This window comes from Pecten maximus, chromosome 13 (genome assembly GCF_902652985.1).
Source record: "Pecten maximus chromosome 13, xPecMax1.1, whole genome shotgun sequence".
NCBI lineage: Eukaryota > Metazoa > Mollusca > Bivalvia > Pectinida > Pectinidae > Pecten > Pecten maximus.
In genome coordinates, this window is record NC_047027.1 from 14,051,834 (window position 1) to 14,075,507 (window position 23,674).

A 23,674-nucleotide genomic window follows, 5' to 3' on the forward strand; every position below is an offset into this window, starting at 1 on the left:
ATTTGACAGTATAGATGAAACATGGGCCCATCATTTTACCCCAGAGGTTAAACAACAATGGAAACCATGGAAACACCCTGGCTCTTCCCCGCCAAAGAAGGCTAAGACTATTCTACCAGCTGGGAAGGTTATGACTTCGGTTTTCTGGGATGTAAATGGTATTCTGCTGATAGATGATCTCAAAAAGGGACAAACTATCAATGACACATACTATGCTCACAAGTCTGTCATTGCCATGGCTGCCATTCATGATTATGACTTTAAATTGATTGAGCATCCACTTTTTTCACCCGATCTCGCTCCATCGGACTTTCATCTATTTCCAAAACTGAAAACAGCAACTTCAGACACCTACTTTCAGTCCGATGATGACGTCACACATGCAGTTGATGACTTTCTGAACAGCCAAGGAAAGGAATTCTATAAAAGTGGCATTAAGGCCCTTAAACACTGCTGGCAAAAGTGTAAAGATACTGAAGGGAATATATTGAACAAAATATTACCAATGTCAAACAAAATTCAAATTCTCCAATATATGGCTCACAACATATCAATCAGCCCTCCACATATCAATCAGCCCTCCACATATCAATCAGCCCTCGTATCAACGAAATACATAGCACAGGGGAAAATAAAAAGCCACCGTAAGTTAGGAGAGATCCACCATTTTCTCTAAACCCGATATTCCTGTGATGAGACGGAGGTTTGGTTTGATTTAGCTTTGTTTCTATCAAAAGCTAATGTCATTTAGGGACGGGTGAGCCAGTCGTCCCACTCCTCAAGATGCTGAGCGGTAGGCAGGATTAGCAAGAACCATTTTACACAGACTTGACCAAGGAGAAAAACAAACTTTCCTCACAGGGACGAACGCTGAGCAAAAGGTCAATAGTGAGGCATTGTCAAGGGAGACATTAGGAAGATAAAGTTGTTCAGAAAGAAGATAAAATATAAGATCCCAAATTTAGTCGCCTCTTAAGATCATGCAATGGGGGCATTAGGTACAATTCTTACGCCCTACCTGAAGGACAGGTGCACATGGATGATACTACTATAGAACAGATATTGGTGGGGTGGGTAAGATGTTTTTTAAAAGGTGAATGATTTTATCTTTTAATGGAGACCCTACAGTTACAATGCTTTGTTAATATTTTATAGGAGTCGGAATGCCAGAAGAATACTTGCCCTCCCCATCACGAATGTGTGGTACTTCGGAACGGGAACACCGTGTGTGTGGGTAAGATAGATACATTATACTGACATGTATTGGTGGGGAGGGTAAGATAGATACATTATACTGACATGTATTGGTGGGGAGGGTAAGATAGACACATTATACTGACATGTATTGGTGGGGAGGGTAAGATAGATACATTATACTGACATGTATTGGTGGGGAGGGTAAGATAGATACATTATACTTACATGTATTGTAGGGGGGGAGGGGGGGGGGGGGTAAGATAGATAGATTATACTGACATGTATTGTAGGGGGGGGGGGGTAAGATAGATACATTATATGTATTGTAGGGGGGGGGGTAAGATAGATACATTATACTGACATGTATTGTAGGGGGGGGGGTAAGATAGATACATTATATGTATTGTAGGGGGGGGGTAAGATAGATACATTATACTGACATGTATTGTAGGGGGGGGGGGGTAAGATAGATACATTATACTGACATGTATTGTAGGGGGGGGGGTAAGATAGATAGATTATACTGACATGTATTGTAGGGGGGGGGGGGGGGGGGTAAGATAGATACATTATAGTGACATGTATTGGTGGGGCGGGTAAGATAGATACATTATACTTACATGTATTGTAGGGCGGGGGGGGGGGGGGGTAGGATTAATAAAATCTATCATGGGTCTGTTCTGTGGACAGGGATATCTCAACCCGAGTGTAAGAGTTTGGTCAGTCAGCACGAGGCTTGCCGAGTGCTGGCCAGCCAAACTCTTACACGAGGGTCGAGATATCCCTGTCCACAGAACAGACCCATGATAGATTCCATTAATCTTAACACCCCCCCCCCCCCCCCCCCCCCCCCCCGCCCCTACAATACAATACAGAGGCACGTGTACCTCACCTTTCAAATTCTAAAATCCATGGAGGGCCCATTACGATTTTTTTATCTTCCTGTCTGGTTTCCGGATTTTCACTGAAAGAGTCCTTGATGGACGAACTCGTATTTTGGTAAAGCCTTCCCCTAGCTGTAGATATTCAAGTCGGACCTATTTCGTGGATATTAAATCTCGCCCATTCCTGCTTTGTCTACATTATGCAGTAAACAGTTGATGCATTTATGTATATAATGCCTATACAAAAATGTATGAATATTTGTTTGGACTATATTTTCGCGTTTTTTTTAATGGTGGCAAATATAGCGAAATTAAAATTCCCACGAATGTGTTATTAACATGGATGTCGTAAGTACAACCCTTTGAGCATGTAGAAGTCTTTAATTTACAGGTAATATAGTTATCTGAGTAGAAAATACATGTACTTCCAGTACTATCGTTTTATAGTCATCGTACGGTCAGAAATCACTCAACGACATCCGAACGCTCAAGACATACATATGTTCATATACATCATATTTCGCGCGTTTGAATGAAATGAATTAGCACGATATTTCTTTCTTCCACGGGTATTCCGCTGGGTGGTGTGACACACGGGGTTGTACCCGTGTATACCGCAGAGTATCAGTTCAGGCAGCGCACTGGGCGACGACAGAGGGGGGAAATTTGGTTTGTTATTTATTTTTTTTGGGGGGGGGGGGCTTATAAAATGTGTTTGTATAGTATATGGGCATTTTGTCACTATGACGCAAGAATAGTTGTATGGGTTATGGGGAATATTGATGTAATACATGTATTTCCAATAAATTAGAAAATACTGATCAGTGTTTATGAAATATAGAAGGAAGTTTATGTGTATTAAATATTATTCGAGTGTATGAAGAAAATTGTGATTGATGACATTTCATATATAAATTTTATATATAAATGGCAATCGTGCAGTGCGTTGTGAATATGCTGTGATGTGTTTGTTGTTCATTGCCACCTGGTGGGTGGCCTGCGGGAGAAATGTATATATATAGCTAAATAATAATATCAGTTTAAAATCGCTATGCCACACAAATGTTCAAAATGTGCATTATTATACATACAGCTTAATTCTATAAGCAGATAACAATCACATTAGACATTAAAAAAAAAACAATCTACATAAATGTGTCCAATTATCTCCAAATAACTAAATATAGTTGCCAAATAGCAGCTACGGCAAACCGACACCACTAGATGGGGTTTGGATGTTGACACAGAAATTCCTATTAAGAGTTCAGCGAATCATCGCTAGTAACAATAGCAACAACGTCATTTCCTCACCAGATAATTCACCAGTGTCTAGCAGCGATCGACCTTTACATAATTTTCCTGGGCTCATTTCAGGATTTCTTCACTTTTGGTCATGGTCACCACTGACAAGCTCCAGTAGAAATTAACAGTTGTATGTCCAGCTTTCGCCTGTTACCTTTAAGTCATAGTATATGTTTAACGTCACATTCTATCAAATACATCATCACTTCTTCCCAGCCTCAAACTTATTCGAGTTTTGTTTTTAGAAGTTGATATTCAGTTTTTCACTGCAAAATGTAGTTTCTGTGATAGGATTAATGACGTAAACAGATCTTACAGTACTTCTTTAGGATTTACAGGACAACTTGTTAGTAAGAAATGTTTTAATTTCCTGTGCAAATTGCATATTAAGGTTTATTATTCCCAATAATATGCCTAGAAATTTCAATGTCACTACCCCGATTCTCACTAAGAGAACATGACCTTTCTTAAGATGTTATACACATTTTTATTAAGAATGTATTTCTTGATTGAAATGCATATCAACGATTTTAATTTTCGATGACATGTCAGGTAATTTCGCTGTTACTGCCCAGATTCTCACTATGAGAACATGACATTTCTTAATGTGTTTTTTTTTGAGGTTACACAAAGAATGGTTGTTGGAAATGGAATTAATTTCACCTGAGTTACTTATTTTTTTAATGTTACAAAAGACACGAGCTTTAGCGAGTGTTTTCTATAACTTAATTTAAAAAATAAGTTAAGCTTGTGAAATAAATTCAATATACAGCAACCAGGAGTTTGTGTGACCGGTTCCTACTACAATGATATCGGCTTGAATCAAAGGGAAACGTGGAAAGTGGCGTATGCAAATAAGGTCTACAAGTGACGGCCGGGACCCGGTGATGTGACGTCATTCGATTATTGAAGACGTTAATAACAATTGCAGTTCGGGTCAAATGTCACCGCGTCAACCAATTAAAACGCGTTTAGATTTTATTCCACGTGTGGTACAAACAGAATGTTATTCAACAGTTGTAATGATTATTGCATGCCTTAGAAGTTCAATAACACAGCGTATTGTGGTAGATATATTTTATACGGCGAGTATCGATGAAGAAAGAGGCGATTATGTATCACCCCGTCGTAATACATTATCTAATATGCTTTCCAGATATCTGCCTTAATCTTTTTATTTGTTCATATTTTGCTTCCGTTTCATCGATTTTGAATTAGAGTTTGGAATACAACGTCGATATTTTTTGTCAAACGCATTCAGATGTATAGATGCAATCAATATGTCTACAGATTTAATGAGTTCAGATTAATACACTAGACAGTTTTTCCCAGGTAAAATGACGCGGAAACAGTAATCTCGTGTTTTAAAACCTTTGTATTGGAAATGTTTTTTCCGGGATACGAGCTCAATATTTTAACGATCAATTTCAGGGATTACTGACAAGTGAAGTTGGCGTCGTGACTGGAGACATTAGGGCGATGCTCTGTCGTGGACTGTATAGCTGGGGTTTGTTTGATACGGGTGGTCTAGAGAGGAACATAGTTTATGCAACGTTACCTGTGCCCATCAGCCTTTTTATCGTGAAAAACAACAAAATCGCCAATGTTTAAACCATACAACGCCTTTGGGCATATCTTGATTGATGAAAAAAGAAAAATTTCATGAAGACATATAAATTAATTCAAAATGAAAAGGACAACTTTCCTAAAATCAGAAAACAACATTAGAACATGGTAGTTTTACACTTTTATACACTGTATATTGCCCGGTCAGGGCACGAGTCAAAAAGTTGTCATCCTTCGTCATTTGTGTTGCTCAGTTATATATATATTTATTAGCACAATGTATCATATACACTATGTGTTGGTGATCCGAAGATATAGATTTGAATTTCCTGTCGTTGTTGTACCGAGAGAAATATATAGTAGATCGTGAGTTCGAGGCCCGGTCAGGGCACGAGTCAAAAAGTTGTCTTCCTTCGTCATTTGTGTTGTTAGTTATATATATATAATATATGCATAATCATAACTTAAATGTCGATAAAATGAATTAATTTGGTATTTTGGCGGCTTCTTTAACAGATCTCACAAACGCCTCGTCTTCAACTTCCTCGGGTACATCTACATCAACTGAAGCGCCATCTACAACAACCACACAAGCTTCTACAACAAGTACCTCTGCGGCGCCATCTACAATTTCCGAGACATCTACAACAAGTACAACTGAAGCGCCATCTACAACAACCACACAAGCTTCTACAACACGTACCTCTGCGGCGCCATCTACAATTTCCGAGACATCTACAACAAGTACAACTGAAGCGCCATCTACAACAACCACACAAGCTTCTACAACAAGTACCTCTGCGGCGCCATCTACAATTTCCGAGACATCTACAACAAGTTCAACTGAAGCGCCATCTACAACAACCACACAAGCTTCTACAACAAGTACCTCTGCGGCGCCATCTACTACAACCACACAAGCTTCTACAACAAGTACCTCTGCGGCGCCATCTACAACAACCACACAAGCTTCTACAACAAGTACCTCTGCGGCGCCATCTACAATTTCCGAGACATCTACAACAAGTACAACTGAAGCGCCATCTACAACAACCACACAAGCTTCTACAACAAGTACCTCTGCGGCGCCATCTACAATTTCCGAGACATCTACAACAAGTACAACTGAAGCGCCATCTACAACAACCACACAAGCTTCTACAACAAGTACCTCTGCGGCGCCATCTACAATTTCCGAGACATCTACAACAAGTACAACTGAAGCGCCATCTACAACAACCATGGAAGCTTCTACAGCAAGTACCTCTGAAGCGCCATCTACAATTACCGAGACATCTACAACAAGTACAACTGAAACGCTATCTACAACAACCACAGAAGCTTCTACAACAAGTACCTCTGAAGCGCCATCTACAATTTCCGAGACATCTACAACAAGTACGACTGAAGCGCCATCTACAACAACCCCGAGTACTTCTACACCATGTAAGCTTTGCACATGTATTTTGCTAATACCATTGCTAACTTAAGATAGATTCAGTCGAGTATATAAGATATACCATGCGTATTGTTATTTTTATTAGGTTAGCATGTGGGTTCATGTTGCGCACTTGCGGTTTATTCATATAAAATCTACATTATTGTACAATTTGTATATTTTCTGAAGACGTCACATTGTTTGTAATACAGGTTTCGCGGTGTGTCTGCACTGCCAGTCACAAAGGCCACATTTTGTGTCTTTGTTAGCAAATTGATGGAATACAAACAACATTAAACAAATCAACAAAACGTGGTATGAAAGTAGTCGTACGAAAAACGGCAAATTACGAATGCAATTTAACTTTTACTTTGTCAGTGCATTAGTGATCGCAGTTGGGATCGGTTGTCATGTATGGCAACGACGTCGATGAGCACTTTGGTCATACTTCAAAAACGGTCCACACGAAACCTTATACTTTGCAGAATTATCTATAAATGATTGTTTGAATTTATGACGATCCGTTGCATCTGTGTTTATTCCTTTCTATGTGCTGTTTTCGATACTAAAACCACTGAAGAGTTCTATTATCGATACATAAACATCAACACTTGCTCTATGAATCGTCCAAACGCAACCCATTACTACAAACGAATACTTATGAAACTAATCGGAGTGTGAAGGTATTTGTGCAAGATTAACAAAACATGTTTCTGTACATTCTTACAAAAATGTTAAACGTCGTCAAAATGATTGTTAAAATAGCCATTAAAATGACGCTAAGTCAATTAATCAGTTTCTAGATTTCAAAGCCTGATTCTAACACCTTTGAATGACTGTACGTAACTAAACAGGATAAAGTACAGCACTTGACTCGAGTTTCTAAGTATGATGAAGACGTTTATCGAGTTTATATTTGTATGAAAAATACATTCATTGGGTGCGCTGGCCATATTTACCGACCAAATTTTAATTTATTCTCTCTTACCGATCACGTGACCAAAGAACAGAAGAAAGCATTCATTTAGGGACTTTAGACATTGGCGATTAAAATCTAGCTGTATGAGAACAGAAAAAACTATCGAGTATATTATGCGTTGGTGAAACCCATTTCATAAAATCATATTGACTGGAAACGTTGATTGTTTTTTACAGTTGGATATGTTATTTATACGCCCTGATTACAACATAGATTAATTTCCTGACGGTGTCCTGGAATAGTTGAATCACTAACGGACACTTTAAAAGTTTTATAGTGTCATCACACTGAACTATCCCACCTAAACTCTGAAGAGCGACACAAGAACAAGTCACATTATAATTTATCGCTAAACATTAAGGGGTTATGTGCTGGATCACTTAGTCAGTCGCCTTAAACGACATGCAGCTAGATAGGGCAGGCATATCGAAATAAAGAAACTGCTTTCAAATTTGGCTATTGAGTAATTGAGTAGGTGGAAATATTGCCTAGAACCCGGATCGGAAAACAGTTCGATAGTAACATTTACATGGATAAAACGTTAATGAGAGTTATTTTTTAGGAATAGAAAAATACTTCAACTTCAAGTCCAAACAAGAGTCAAACATGGCTTGCAGTCTTTGTTTACATAAATCACTAGTTCGCAATTGTACTTACTTTAGCTCAGAATACTATAACAGAACTATCTTAGTTTTATTAGTTCAGCAGATCCATGTAGCTCCGACCATGATTTGACAGACCGTGTGAAATATCCGGTCAGTGATTTGATAGACCCTGTAAGATTTTAGCCATACAGTCCTTATTTGGTGATGCGTTAATGATTTCAGTCACTGGAAAAGAAGTCCAATTAGGGAATTCAGATGTTCAATAAGCATCGAGACTGTCGCCAATTTTGTCTGAGTTGTTTGACATTTTACTTTGAAATCAGCCGAGGAAATCGATATTCACTCGTGTAACAACTGCTTACATAATCAGCAAAGATGTTATTACCTGTATAACCACTTCCGGTTGATATTGGAGTTCAATATTTCTTTTTAGCGTCATCAATGAGCTGTGTATCACCGTACAGCTACAACACCGGCCTTGACTCGTGTTTGTACCTTAGTGCTGAAGAAGACAAAGATACCTGGGAGGAAGCTGATCAGTTCTGTCAAGACATAGCCGGTCATTTGGTTGTCGCCGAAACTGGTTCACAACAGCTGGCTTTAGGGGCGTTGATTGGTTCAAACATTGGCGGTATGTATTGTTATATCAACTCTAAATATATCACTAAATATTGTACCGAGTATGAGTACCGATTGCAAAATGATTTTAGATGGGACACAATAATATTGATGCACTAACGTTGACATCTAGAGGCTACACAATGAGTGTTTATGTATATGGTATTTCATTCACTCAAGTTATTTTTTAAAAGTTAAAAAAAAATACACGAGCTTTAGCGAGTTAAAGAAATACCAAAGACAACAATCTTCAGTTTGTTTGACCTGTGCCTATCACAATAGAAAATCGGTTTTGAGGATGAATTTCCTTTTTTGGTGTCAATGTGTTTTTTCTCACAATATCAGTTGGAGTAAGGATATGGCCTAATTGAGATGCTAATGATTAATATGTAAAACTCAAAATTTCGGAAATGTGTGGGAAAATGTTATTTCTTACAAATCATAACAAATAATAAGCAAATTATTATTTTCAAAGCAATAAATAAATTGAAATATGTTATATTTTCAAAATATGACAAAGGCAACCGCGAACGACTTCTCGTGCGTTATCATTTCCAGGACCTCGCGAAGAAGCCTTGAAATGCTGACAAATCAAAACGCATTGAACCACGTGATTTAAAAATCTAGTCCCAATGATAGGTCACCGTGTCAACCAATCAAAATGCATTTAGAGTTTATTCCAAGGTGTGGTTTAAACTGCATGTTACTCAACAGTTGTACTGATTATATAATGCCTTGGGAGTTGATCAACAGCCACCTATTGTGGTAGAAAACTTGTTTGGCAGTTGATGGAAAATAAAGTTTACATACATAACTGTACGGGAAAATATATCTTATTTAATATATTTACAGGCACTGCCAGGATTAGTCATGAATGGACAAATGTAGAAATATATACGGACAAACTATGAATGCAATGTCTGATTTATATTTGTGTTTTTTTTTCTTCTGAATTTTAGATTACTGGGTCGGAGCATCGTGGGATAGCAATATAGGCTACTATGTCTGGTTTTCTGGATTCGTTATGAAAACCGCTACACCTTTAACAGAGGGATGTTTAAAAATTGACGATACGGGTGTCTTTTCTGTGGGTGACTGCGGAAACGATTTTAAGTTTGTATGCGAGTCAATATGAACCATTTGCATTTTATTACCAGATGTTGATGAAACTAAAAAGGAAATGAAACTAGGACACATTATATGTACCTACCTATATCTTATATCTGTAACATTAATAATGTTCAATTAAATTGATTTATGGTTCAGGACTCTTTCGATAGTCCTTTTAGCAAGACTCGGTATATTACAAATCTTTATTGTTCAAGTTTTATTAATGTGTGAAAGATTGGTTTTATACTTTTTATTACTAGATTTTTCTTCTAAAGGTTCAAACTGTATTATCTTGGTTGTTCTTTGTCGTACTCCATATTTCATCAATTTGTGTTTGACGTAATGGTGCCCACATAGGGCCAGAGTGGTCGAATTGGGATCTTACGAGGATTTCATATACTGGATTAAGTTAATAAGTTTTCAAAATCTGGAACGTCCTTAATACAAACGTTGTGCTAACACACAATATGCTGTTTGCTTGCAAAGCTGTAGCATTCAAATATATCATCAATGCCGTACAAAAACAGTTCAATACTTTAGTATACGAAAGTTCTTTTTGATCTTTTACTTATACACACAATACGAGCACTAGTGGTCCTAACATTGTTGCTTCTATCTATTGTAATTTTCTTTGCTTGTACATACTGCTGAAAATTTTAACAATTTAAACAAAGAAAACACAAGCATGCTTGGTATTTCTAAAGCAATACATGTCCTCTACCGGCCCCGCTGGAAATAGTAACTGTGACCTTGACCCCACAACACTGAAACGTGCACTTTAGCTACCTATCTAAACTTACATACCAATGTTTACTTTAATACTTTGAAGAATAGCCGATAAAAGAGCGGAAAATGAGTGGACGGACGGAAAGAAATCTCTTATTCCCCGATTTACGCGGTAAGGGACTAAAATTGCGGAGAATATAGACATTAAGTCAAAACGTTAATGCCAAACCAAAATCAACAAAACGAAGGAAAACACAAACATCATACAGATTTATATGTTACATGTTCTAGTACGGCCTTGAATACAATCAGTCTCGTATGGAAGTCAAGTTCGTCAAGGGAGGGACACAATTTGTTTCCGTGGGCATGTTGAAAGTCTGTTGGAATCAAACTTCAAAAAGAGTAGAAATATATACTCTCCAATGTAGTTCACAACTCACAACTATGGTATCATATCGCCGTCCGATTTTCATGAAAAGGAAAGCTCTCAACACAAAATGGGCATTAACTGATCAAGATGCAATGTATATGCATTTAGGATTATATTGTAATTTTCTCTTCTCTACGACCTTTTACTCTGCCATTAATATGCATGTAGAAGAAAGAAAAGTATAAGTCTAAATTTTAACTAGTATGGAAACTATACGTTTTCAGGAAAGTCACCTTTTCTTCTGTTAATTTTTGTTATAATTAAATTTCTTCGTAGGAAGCATTTGTACCGTAGAAGTGCATTACAATTTTGGATATTTGTTTTAATAAAGATGTTGTTATAACAAGATAAACATATATTTCTTTTTTTTTTACCCTGCTGTCTTAGTCAAACGTCACTTCTGTGTTCAAGGGAGATCACCCCTGTTTGCTTAATCATTAATCAAGAAGCTGATCATGCACGTAAGAAAGCATCACCAAACAACAAAACTGTCGATCAATATTAGCGGTTTCATTTTCAATCCTGTCTTGTTTGTCCGGCTTTCCTTATGAATTTTCACCTGTTAAAAATCCTTACTGGATCACCTACGAGTCCTAGTAACACTAAGGAGTCCTAGCAACCCTAACGAGTCCTAACAACACTAATGAGTTATAACAAATGGTCCTAGCATCACCAACTAGTCCTAGCATCACCAACTAGTCCTAGCATCACCAACTAGTCCTAGCAACACCAGTGAGTCCTGGGTTCACTAACGTATCCTAGCAGCACTAATGGATCCCAACATCACTGATGAGTCCTAGAGGGACGAAACAGCTTGATAATAAACTTCTTATTCAGTGTCCGACACGCATATGTTTTATTTGTTATCTAAGGGTTTAAGAAAACAAAGAACAGAGGGAGGGAGTAGTGAGGAAAGAAATAAGATATAAAGTGTTGTAACGTAAATAGAAGACCTATTTTTGTCTCTTCAACGCCCTTAATTGAAGACACAGAAGAACAATCTTCTATTCTTCAAGGGTCGCACTTTTAGCCGCCTTATGCATTGGGATACAGCGGGTCTTATTCTCGGGCTTTCTAATGTCTCTTGAACAAAGGACAAAGGTGGAACCACTACCAACCCTGAGCGGGGATATATATAGTCATTATGCATATTGTTTCTTGTAATTTGATATATAAAGAAATAAAATGTCTTTTTAGTTTTGCAATCACTTGTCATACCGTTATCACACTCGTTTAAAAGGTTTTCGCACAAGTCAAACGCTTGGCTTAATGATCAGAAACAATGGGAAATCCACCACGCAGAAAACTTAAAATGTTAAGTTAGTATGTGTAATATACTGTATTGATCGATGGTAAATACAGACAGTTGAGTGTGTTTACCCTTATTCAATATCTTCGCTGGCCCAAATGAAAACAGTTCTTACAGAAACAACAGTAGTAATGAGCGTCTCTGATTTGAATTGATATGTAAAGAATAGCGATGTTAGTATTCATAATGATGTCACCCGTCAGGAGTGCATACCAGTCGGTAATTAACTGGCTCAGCATTTTTCCAGTTGTGTTAAAAATAGTACGTGTATTTCTGAATGTTTGTAAGGAAGATGTGCCATGGGTGGCTCTCTTTTTTTATACCATTGTTTGTTGTAATTCCCTCTCATATCACAATTAGATTAAAATCGGACAAAAGGATGTGACACAAAATTGAAGTCAAATGAGAAACTCAAGTGAGCGTAATTACACACATAAACCACTCTCATACGTCATGTTGATGTCACGAGTGTTTTTACATACGGATACAGTGTAGTTAGAGTACAAATATCTATTATTCTGTATTTTCCATTACAACAGATCGATTTAGAGATTTGCTATATAATGAGTCAGTGCCTTCGCAGACAAATCCAGTTTGAATGTTTTAATTTTTGTTTTAAATAGAGTTGTCAATATAATATTCCTTCTCTCTTGACGAATAACAGTTATTTTTGAGTGGACTGGACGCCTTGCGAATGTCAATCAAGATTGAAAAAAGAACAATGTTCAGCCCCTCGGGAGGAAATATAAATGCTTTTCGTCAAGAAACGAGGAATATTCTTTTCATATCGTTACCGATGCCAGTTTAAATCTGCCGCCCTTTGTATTTTGGTTGCCCTATAACATGTATTATCATTCCCTTGAATAATAAAGTTCCACATATGGGACAAAGTAGAAGAAAATCTATATGATATTCATAAATACAACATGTGCAACGCTCAGAACATTCAATAGAAATATTTTAGGATAACTGAATTACCACTTCGACCACTGAAACATTATTGTGAAATAATATCTGCAATACAGTTGATGAAGCTTTAAATATCCGTGGTTGTAATCTTTAAACTTACATCTGTCTGACAAAGTATTATATATCCGTGGTTGTAAATTTGAGGATAACCTCAATATGACAAAGTATTATATATCTGTGGTTGTAAACTTTAAACTTACATCTGTCTGACAAAGTATTATGTATCTGTGGTTGTAAACTTTAAACTTACATCTGTCTGACAAAGTATTATATATCTGTGGTTGTAAACTTTAAACTTACATCTGTCTGACAAAGTATTATATATCTGTGGTTGTAAACTTTAAACTTACATCTGTCTGACAAAGTATTATATATCTGTGGTTGTAAACTTTAAACTTACATCTGTCTGACAAAGTATTATATATCTGTGGTTGTAAACTTTAAACTTACATCTGTCTGACAAAGTATTATATATCTGTGGTTGTAAACTTTAAACTTACATCTGTCTAACAAAGTATTATATATCTGTGGTTGTAAATTTGAGGATAACCTCAATATGACAAAGTATTATATATCTGTGGTTGTAAACTTTAAACTTACATCTGTCTGACAAAGTATTATGTATCTGTGGTTGTAAACTTTAAACTTACATCTGTCTGACAAAGTATTATATATCTGTGGTTGTAAACTTTAAACTTACATCTGTCTGACAAAGTATTATATATCTGTGGTTGTAAACTTTAAACTTACATCTGTCTGACAAAGTATTATATATCTGTGGTTGTAAACTTTAAACTTACATCTGTCTGACAAAGTATTATATATCTGTGGTTGTAAACTTTAAACTTACATCTGTCTGACAAAGTATTATATATCTGTGGTTGTAAACTTTAAACTTACATCTGTCTAACAAAGTATTATATATCTGTGGTTGTAAATTTGAGGATAACCTCAATATGACAAAGTATTATATATCTGTGGTTGTAAACTTTAAACCTATCTCTGTCTGACAAAGTATTATATATATGTAGTTTTGACTTTGAGGCCTACTGCTGTCTGATGAAGTATTATATATATGTGGTTTTGACTTTGAGGCCTACTGCTGTCTGACAAAGTATTATATATATGTGGTTTTGACTTTGAGGCCTACTGCTGTCTGATGAAGTATTATATATATGTGGTTTTGACTTTGAGGCCTACTGCTGTCTGATGAAGTATTATATATATGTGGTTTTGACTTTGAGGCCTACTGCTGTCTGATGAAGTATTATATATATGTGGTTTTGACTTTGAGGCCTACTGCTGTCTGATGAAGTATTATATATATGTGGTTTTGACTTTGAGGCCTACTGCTGTCTGATGAAGTATTATATATATGTGGTTTTGACTTTGAGGCCTACTGCTGTCTGATGAAGTATTATATATATGTGGTTTTGACTTTGAGGCCTACTGCTGTCTGATGAAGTATTATATATATGTGGTTTTAAACTTGATGCCTACCCCTATCCTACCTCTATCCTACCTCTATCCTACCTCTATCCTACCTCTATCTGATGAAGCCTTTTTGCGGGGAAATACTGAATTAGATACTAACTAGTAAATCATCTTTACTCTAAACATCAGGGACTGTGTGTTATATAGCATTATGTGTTTGCAATCCTTTCAAGCTGGAGACGGAGTTTCTACTGTTTTCTGAATGGTCAAAAGTGAATGATAGCTATTTCCATTCGAGTGGAGTGAAAATATCACTATTATTAGGTTATTAATCGTTTTTTACACAATAAAAACGAAATAATTTTAAACTAAAGGAGTAGTTTCTGTTGGTAAAGAAAAAGCCAAGGATATCGGAGACAGACGTATTTCTGTCAATGTTACACACGCTATATGTATGCATTATTCATTTCCATTTCAATCATTTAGATAAGAAAATGCATTCATTTAACGACGTATTGTTGTGATGTTCTCTATTTTAACCTATCAAACAATCGTATCGTCAGTACGCAGTTAACGTGGATTTTGTCTACCAATAAGAGGGGAAACATTACGGAAGTTTACAGACAGAGGTCAAGTGGTTACATGTATATATATAATTCAATACACATTTATGTTCGTCACTGCGTGACTCACGTGCCTTGACATATGTGTGATGATGGGAATCACAGCCGTGTCTAAATATAACATAATACGTTAAACGTGACGTAATGTATTGCGACTTCCGCCGTTTATGTTTATTTTGAAAATAACCTTACATACATGTATCTATGTCACATTATCCTTTCTCAAGTGTTTTTCACATTATATGTATAGTGCAAGTTTTTTTTATTTATTTTTAGAGATGAATAAAAAAAACAAAAAAAAAAACCATGATGCATCTGTTTGTTTGATTTAATACAGTATCCACTAATTAATAGTAATTTTGAGTTCATATACCGCCATTTGACAGCAATATAGCAGTCTCAGAGTGGTTCACAGATTATCATTTGTGGAAAGTTGACCTTAAGAAACAATAACATGTCTTTTCAACCTCAAAGGGGGAGCATACATTTCTTTCACCGCGGTGCTACGGCTGGAAGAGTAATGAGAGTAATGAATGTTGTTTAAAGATACAACACAGCGCCCGTGCCGGGACTCGTACTGGCGACCCTTTGGACACGTAGCCTTGCGTCATAAAACAAGACCAGCGTGTATCGTTCTATCGTCACAATTCAGTTTAAGGCTTGTGTCAACGAATATGGACACACCTTATGGATGATGTAGATGATATCTCATATACTTTTCCTTCATACATATTTTATCGTTTCCGGTGTACAATTGTTATAGTTTAATGCTATGACCGAAAGTCAGAGAAGAACAAACATCAGAGACAATTGTATCAATAGAAATGGTTTATTTTCAAATAAATAAATAAATATGAGGTAATATCAATTCAAACTGAAATTTGATTCACAACCTTTTTGATGACCGTATCACAGCACGAAGAGGAATACATTTATAAATTAAGATTGAGTGTTCATCGTCAACAAACAAAATTCTGCTATTTATGTAACATCACCGGCATGTTATTTGGTCTGTCGTCTAACATGTTCCAAACGAGTTCGATGATACAGCAAATACTTTGTCCGTATCCACATCGACTGGCTCACCCTTGTACACCATGACGAGGGGAATTCCTGGTTTCATCATTTTATTTATAGCCGCGAATTCTGTAGCTGAGGAATTCTCAAAAGGACTAGAAAATCCTACCTTTTCACCTGCGGGAACTTCTCTTGCAAGATAACGAAACAACCCCTTCGCCACGCTTTTGTCATCTGCATATAGAGGAGCTATCTGGTTGTAGGAGTCCTGAGACCTCAATACTCCATATCCACACACCTTTCCCTCGCGCATTGCTACATATGTCTTAGACTTGTCATGTTCTATCCAGTTCTTCATGTAGTCCTCTCTAGCCAGTTTGTGTATGTCGGTATCATACCTGAGAAGGTCAGATAGACTAGCCTGTGCTAAAGATACCACTGTGAAATCCTCTTTTACCTTGTTCTTACACGTCCGTTGATCTATGTGTCCGTAGTTGTACCAAGTCATGTATGCTTTGTTGGGTTTGACTCCATGTTCCTCCTTGATCTTCTCTTCATAATATGGCCAAACGAATGTCCCAAGGTTACTGTTCCCTACAGCCTGATGAATTTTTCCGTATAACTGCAATCCAACATTGGAATTTCTGTATTCCTTTTTCACCATCCATAAGCCCATCGTAGCCATGTCTTTGGTGTGAGAGAGATATCCGTGTGATCCTGTAGACATAGAAACTGAGTTTTAGAATGATATCCTTTACTGGCTCAAATAAAATAAACATATTTCAAATTTATTTCCACATACACCAAAGAATGTTTAAAATCCTGTTATACTTATGTTTTACAAAGGATAAAGTGGAACGTTACTGTTTATAGAAACTTTACATAACAGGATACACTATAACGATGACAAATGGAAATGAACTTACCTATAATTTCCCCGTCGTCTTTCTCCGCGACAAAGAATCCCGTTGGATCAGTTTTAAAGGCACATTCCGTGTAGGCCTTCTCCATTACCCATTTCTCACTCTCTAGAATTCTGTTGACCGCTGGCAAATCCTTGTTTTGCATTTGTCGTATTTTGTACGAGATTGGTCTTTTAATCTTGATGCTGAAAATAAAAACAAATACAGTCAATGTCAAACAGATCCAGAATATACCAGTGTTAAAATATGTCATGTGAGATATATTATTTGAGCTTCGTTCAGAATAGTTGAAAGCATCACATGTTGAGTGTTATACCGAAGTTGACATTGGTATTTTAATTGTAAATCAAACTGTTAAAATGTGACTTACCATTTTGTGAGGCCTCCATTGCGTATGGCTGATGTAGATCTCGGTAAATGTCGGGCGAGAGTGCTAAACATGGTTGAGAGAACTTTACGTACTGACGCTGGGTTAGAGGTACTGGAGTGGATGTAAACTTATGTTAACGTGTGGTGTGCCTACTGGTTTTATAGTGTACTTGCGGATGTGTGATGTGTGTATACAGGGAAAGTTGTGGACAAGATTTACCGAGGTCGGAAACAGCTGATGGGGATTTCATACTCCCACAACTTAATTGAAAAGAGTTTGATTTTTCCTAAACCACTTTTTCTAAATCGTGTCATGATAAGGTAATTAGCAACATCCTTATATAACGTTTGTTTAAGACAGAGGAACTGCTATAGTATTAGTATAAGAATAATAGTATTATATCAATTTAATCAATAACGTGACGTCAGCAATATGACCAATCGACGTTATTTAATTTGGTATATTAGTAGGATAAGCAATACTTAATCCCTCGTTGGGTACCTTATATTAATATGGTATATTAGCAGAGTAGGATAAAGAATACTTTATCACTCGTTGGGTCTGTTATATCATTTGGTATTTTAGCAGAGTTCAATAGAGGATAGTTTAGCCCTTGTTGGGTACCTTATATTAATTTGCTATACAAACACGGTATGTTAAACAATAATCCAGCCCTCACTGAGTACTTTATATCATTTTGGTATATAAATAGGGTAGGATTGACAATACTTCAGCCCTCGTTGTGTAAAATAACGGGATCTCTTACCGAGAAGGAATGATTCATTAGTTGATAAATATAATGCAAGATTGTATAAAATGGATATCCTGATCAGGTCTGTACTTCAAATGATGTGTTTGATAAAAAAATGAACAAAATCATCTACCTTTGTTCCATTTAAATCATAGGCATGGATTTACTTTAAATGCAAACATATGATATTTAGCTTGTAGAAATTCTATTTACTTAGCATAAGCGATTTTTAACGTTTCACTTGCCAAATGGAGTGATATATTTGTGTAGATTTTAAAATAGACAGGAAGGAAGACAAACGAAGGACTCATCTCAAATTCAAAAAAAAAAATAACGGTGTGCAAACTGGTGTATTAACCTAATTGTTCGTATAAAACGTACTTAAAAGGTACAGAACAGACTAACATTTGCCAACTTGTGCATAATACATCTTTAATCTAATTTACCATTTTCAAAGGGATTGACTATAAGGTCAATGATAAGGATATTGCACTAGATACCTGTGACCTTGAAAGTTGTTAAAGGTGTTTAACGTTCTCACAACATTCAGGGTCATATTTGCCCTGTGTAACATTGAAAGGTAGTTATTTTTTCTCGGTACCTCTGTGAGACATTCTCTAAGAAACATAGTAGCCAAGTATTGCGTATCTAACTCTTTTTGTTAAGCAAAAGTTTGCTTGTGTAAAGTCCTCACAACATTTAGATCATATGAGGACGGGTTTCAAGGAAACACCAACAGACCCAGAGTCATATGAGGGCGGAGGTCAAGTAGACAGTAACAGCCAGGATCATATCGATACGAGTGTCAAAGAGACACAACAGCCAGGGTCATATCGAGACAGGTGTCAAGGATACACCAACAGCCAGGGTCATACGAGGACGGGTGTCAAGGATACACCAACAGCCAGGGTCATACGAGGACGGGTGTCAAGGAGACACCAACAGCTGGGGTCATATGAGGACGGGAGTCAAGGAGACACCAACAGCCAGGGTTATATGAGGACGGGAGTAAAGGCGACACCAACAGCCCCAGGGTTATTTGAGGACGAGAGTCAAGGCGAAACCAACAGCAAGGGTTATATGAGGACGGGAGTCAAGGAGACACCAACAGCCCCAGGGTTATATGAAGACGGGAGTCAAGGAGAAACCAACAGCCTCGGGGTCATATGTGGACGGATGTCAAGGAGACATATATAGAAGAAAACAGAGTAGGATTGTACAGAAAGTCAGAAAAGTGAAAACAGAAAGGAAAGATTTAAGTGTGTAAGGATTCATCAATGTTTGAAAAGAGTCCTTGATTCCATAAAGTAACTTGCCAAATACCACTATTTTATACATTTTATTATTAATCTGGGTTGAGTTTGGTTGTCCTACTTATACTACAGGGACGCAGAATGGCAAACTTGCCCTGTTTAACATAGAACAATAACTTTTTCATTCTCGGTACCTCTGTGAGACTTCTCCTAGGAACATAGTAGCCAAATATAACATATCTAACCCTTTTTGTTAAGCAACAGAAGTCGGTGTCGTGTTTTATCAAATTGGGCCTCTTCGACCTCGAATATTGGAATAGAAGTCTACTATATTTTCAGTTTGTTTCGTTTTAGATTCCTCCCAAACATTTCCTATCCAAATATCAGAACTTTGGATCTCTTTGTTAATCAGCTTGTATTAAGAAATTTAAATGAAATAATATCAGGTGTTTGTCAAGATAATGTTTATGCAAACTCAATTGGAAGGCTTCCATGGCGCCTACTTTTTAAATCTTATTCTATATATATTGGATGATCAGAGAACGCTGTTTTAATTGTTTTTCTATTTTTATTTCTTTTACCAATAACATTATGGTTATAACCTGGAAACATGTTTTCATGTTATATTACAAACATTTGAATATCATTATAGTGTGGGTGTAAGACATTACAATTTGTCGCCGGATATTGTCAAGTGCTGGAACACTTCCGCCTTCACAAGATAGTAATGGATCTATAAATAGGAAAATGTTATTTGCTGTCGAAGAGGAAGAATCCAAATGACATTATAATGGCCATTTCTAACCTTTTATCATGAAAACCTTGAATTGGTGAAACCATTACGAACATCTCAAAATGGTGCATTTGCTTACGAATATCACTAATTGGTGCGTTATTTTTATGAAAAGCTTGAATAAGTGAATTCATCATGAAAACCTCTAATTAGTGTATATTTAACGAAAACTTCTAATTAGTGTATTTTTCGCGAAAACCTCTAATTGGTGTATGCTATTTTGAAAATTTCTCATTGGTGTGTTTCAATATGAAAATCTCTCATGGGTGAATTGATTATGACCATTTTCTAATGTGTATTTTTTTAATTGCCTTTTTTATGTAAAAATCTGTTTATTTCATTTAAAACCTCGAATCTAGTATATCTTATGATGGAACTTACTGATGATTTTCTTTTCTTTTTTTGTTTTTGCATGAAGCATGCAATTTTTTGTGTGCTTTATTTCAACAAAAAATAACTAACTTTCAATGTTACACAGGGCAAATGTGACCCTGAATGTCGCGAGGACGTTAAGCACATATTTGATGTGTTTCGTTACAAGAACCTCTGGTGTATTTTATTATTAAAATCTTTATACTGATAAATCTCATTATGAAAATCCTTATTTGATGAAATAAATTTTAGAAATTACCAAAAGGTACAATTTTTTTTTTCTTTTTTGTGAAATCCGCAATTTAGTGTATTTTATTACAGAAATCTCTCCTTGGTGTTAATCAGTTATTAAAAATTCAATTTTGTCTACTTTATTCCGAAAACCTCAAATTAAGCAAATTTCATTACAAAAACCTCTGATAAGTATAACATATTTCTAAAACACCTAGTGTTATTTATTATGAAAATCATGATACTGATAAATCTCATTATGAAAATCCCTATTTGGTGTAATACACTTTAAAAATTACCAAAAGGTACAATGTTTTGTTTTTTTTTGTTGTGAAATCCGCAATTTAGTGTATTTTATTACAGAAATCTCTCCTTGTGTAATCAGTTTTTAAAAATTCAATTTCGTCTACTTTATTCCGAAAACCTCAAATTAAGCAAATTTCATTACAAAAACCTCTGATAAGTATAACATATTTCTAAAACATCTAGTGTTATTTATTATGAAAATCATGATACTGATAAATCTCATTATGAAAATCCCTATGTGGTGTAATACACTTTAAAAATCTACAAAAGATCCATTGTATTTCTGTTATGAAAACCCGCAATATTTCATTATAGAAATCTCGAATAAGTGTATTTCATTATGGAGTATTTTATTAGTATATCTCTCATAGGTGTATTTAATTATCAAAACCTATAATTAATGTAATTTATCATGGACACTTCTTATTAATGTATTTTATGATGAAAAACCCTAATTAATGTATTTTGTTATGACAATATATATATTTACATATGTTGTAATTCATCATTAAATTATTCACTTGTGCGTATTGCAGTTTTTGTTCCTTGATGATTTTAATGATTTCCAAAACTTGTTATTCTCATTGTTTTTAAATATTGATGACGTTTGGTAATCCACGAAGTTTCACTTGATGAAAATACTTCGAAATGTACTATATTTAGATACAGTTGTGAATTCCAAATGTCATAATAAACGCGTTGAGTCATGTTGATTGTTTGTTTGTTTATGTTTTACGGCCCATCGACAACTAGGGTCATTTAGGGCCAAATAATATACTAACATATTTTATTTTTAAAGTTAAAATCAGATAAAATTTGTCATTTTTAAAAACATCCGTATTGTATATTTAGATCATTATGATAAAAAAAAGTTGGTTATAAATGGTAAAATATGTATATGTACGAATAGATTATGTGAACTTTGTTATATAAATAGAACGTCAAAGACAGTAACGTAAAAGACATCAAAGTCTATAAAATAGATCGATTTCTTTCAAGTAGCTAAATATTGTTTTCGAATCCACGGAACTGAAAAGGGTTTTCATATCCGGGACTCGAAAGTATTTATCACGAATGTGCTTGAAATCGGAACATTCTATCAAAAAATGCTCCACTGTGAATTGAGCATCACATGCATAACACACCGGTGGATCCTCTCGTTTCAAAAGGAACGAATGAGTAGGATATGTGTGCCCGGTACGGAGCCGAGAGAGGATTATTTCCTCTCTACGATCCTTCCGACTTGGTTTTGATGTTTTAAGTTTTGGTTGTACTTTAAAAAGTTTGTTGCTCGTCTCGAGAGACCAGCGTTGCTGCCATTTACTCTGAATGGCAGAACTGATTACAGGTTTGAAATCTGTATATGGTATTTTAATATTTGTTTGTTGCAGATTTAGAGCAAGTTTTGCTTGGCGGTCAACAAGTTCGTTGCCTTTAATTCCGACATGGCTCGGAATCCAAAGTAATGTTATTTTGCATTTTTTTAAGATACGAGATATTCGTAAAACAAGGTTTTGTATGAGTATATTCATGTTGAGGTTACTATCATGATTGTTAATTTCACTACACTTGACCAAGTACTTAATCAATGTTTATTTGTCATTTGTATCGTGTTGACAAATAAAATATTTATCCATAATATGTGTTATGAAATCTAAATTTATCGTGGTTTGATACCAATCCTTTCCAAGAATTTGTTAACAAAGGATGTTTAAAATCAAAACCCAAATTACAAATTTATCTATCAACATGTAAATGTTAATCCAGATATGTTTAAAACGGTGTAAAATGTGTAAAACGTTGAATGTGGACAGCGGACATATTTCAGTCTCTTCTAAGAAGACGAGGAGGAGGACCCCGATTCCTCAGCGGGCCCACTTCTAATCGCCGTCTAATATCAACATGTAATGGTACACAGCGGGCTTTATTCTTAGGCTCTCTAATTGTCACTGAGCAGGTTATGAAATAAAGACAAACCACCCCTGATATACAGATGTCCCCACAATTAATACGACCACTGTATCACACGTGCCACACGTGTAACAAGACGCGGTTCATTTTGGGGCTCTACAGAAGCTGAGATTTTGAATTAGAATTAATGAGAAAAGTAGAAACCAAATAAAATCTGATTATATTATTAAATAACGTACATCATAGGACAATTAGTTTCCTGTCATTCCTTTTTACACTTTAATTTCTAAATTTTTGTTTTGTTATGATGAGTGGTCCCCTGGACAACAATACAGATAAAACTATGGCTCTTCTGGGAACGTTAACAACTACAAATAAAATGACTAATTGACAGGGAGGAATAATTGTAAAGCTCAGGAATGAGATAAACACAAAAATATCTTTAAAAGGTAACTTGTTGGTTTTCAAAATAATTTAATTATACTATATATGCAAACAACCCAAACAGGAAAAAGATACATCAAAAATAACATAACGATGCACAATATAACAATGCA

The 23,674-nt window shown here is 35.8% G+C and overlaps 2 protein-coding genes across 2 annotated transcripts; one reads left to right on the forward strand and one right to left on the reverse strand.

Moving 5' to 3' along the window:
- The first annotated feature begins 8,410 nt into the window (after window positions 1-8,410).
- LOC117340257 lies at window positions 8,411-11,161 on the forward strand. Its single transcript, XM_033902015.1, has 2 exons — window positions 8,411-8,602; window positions 9,549-11,161. Exons 1-2 carry the CDS (start codon window positions 8,413-8,415, stop codon window positions 9,722-9,724), a joined length of 366 nt encoding a protein of 121 aa, XP_033757906.1. The 5' UTR covers window positions 8,411-8,412; the 3' UTR covers window positions 9,725-11,161.
- A 4,842-nt stretch (window positions 11,162-16,003) lies between these two features.
- Window positions 16,004-17,789, reverse strand: LOC117341145. Its single transcript, XM_033902990.1, has 3 exons — window positions 17,501-17,789; window positions 17,134-17,315; window positions 16,004-16,924 (listed from the first exon to the last, which is right to left on the reverse strand). The coding sequence occupies exons 1-3, from the start codon at window positions 17,569-17,571 to the stop codon at window positions 16,209-16,211; spliced, it is 969 nt and encodes a 322-aa protein (XP_033758881.1). The 5' UTR covers window positions 17,572-17,789; the 3' UTR covers window positions 16,004-16,208.
- Window positions 17,790-23,674: the final 5,885 nt, after the last annotated feature.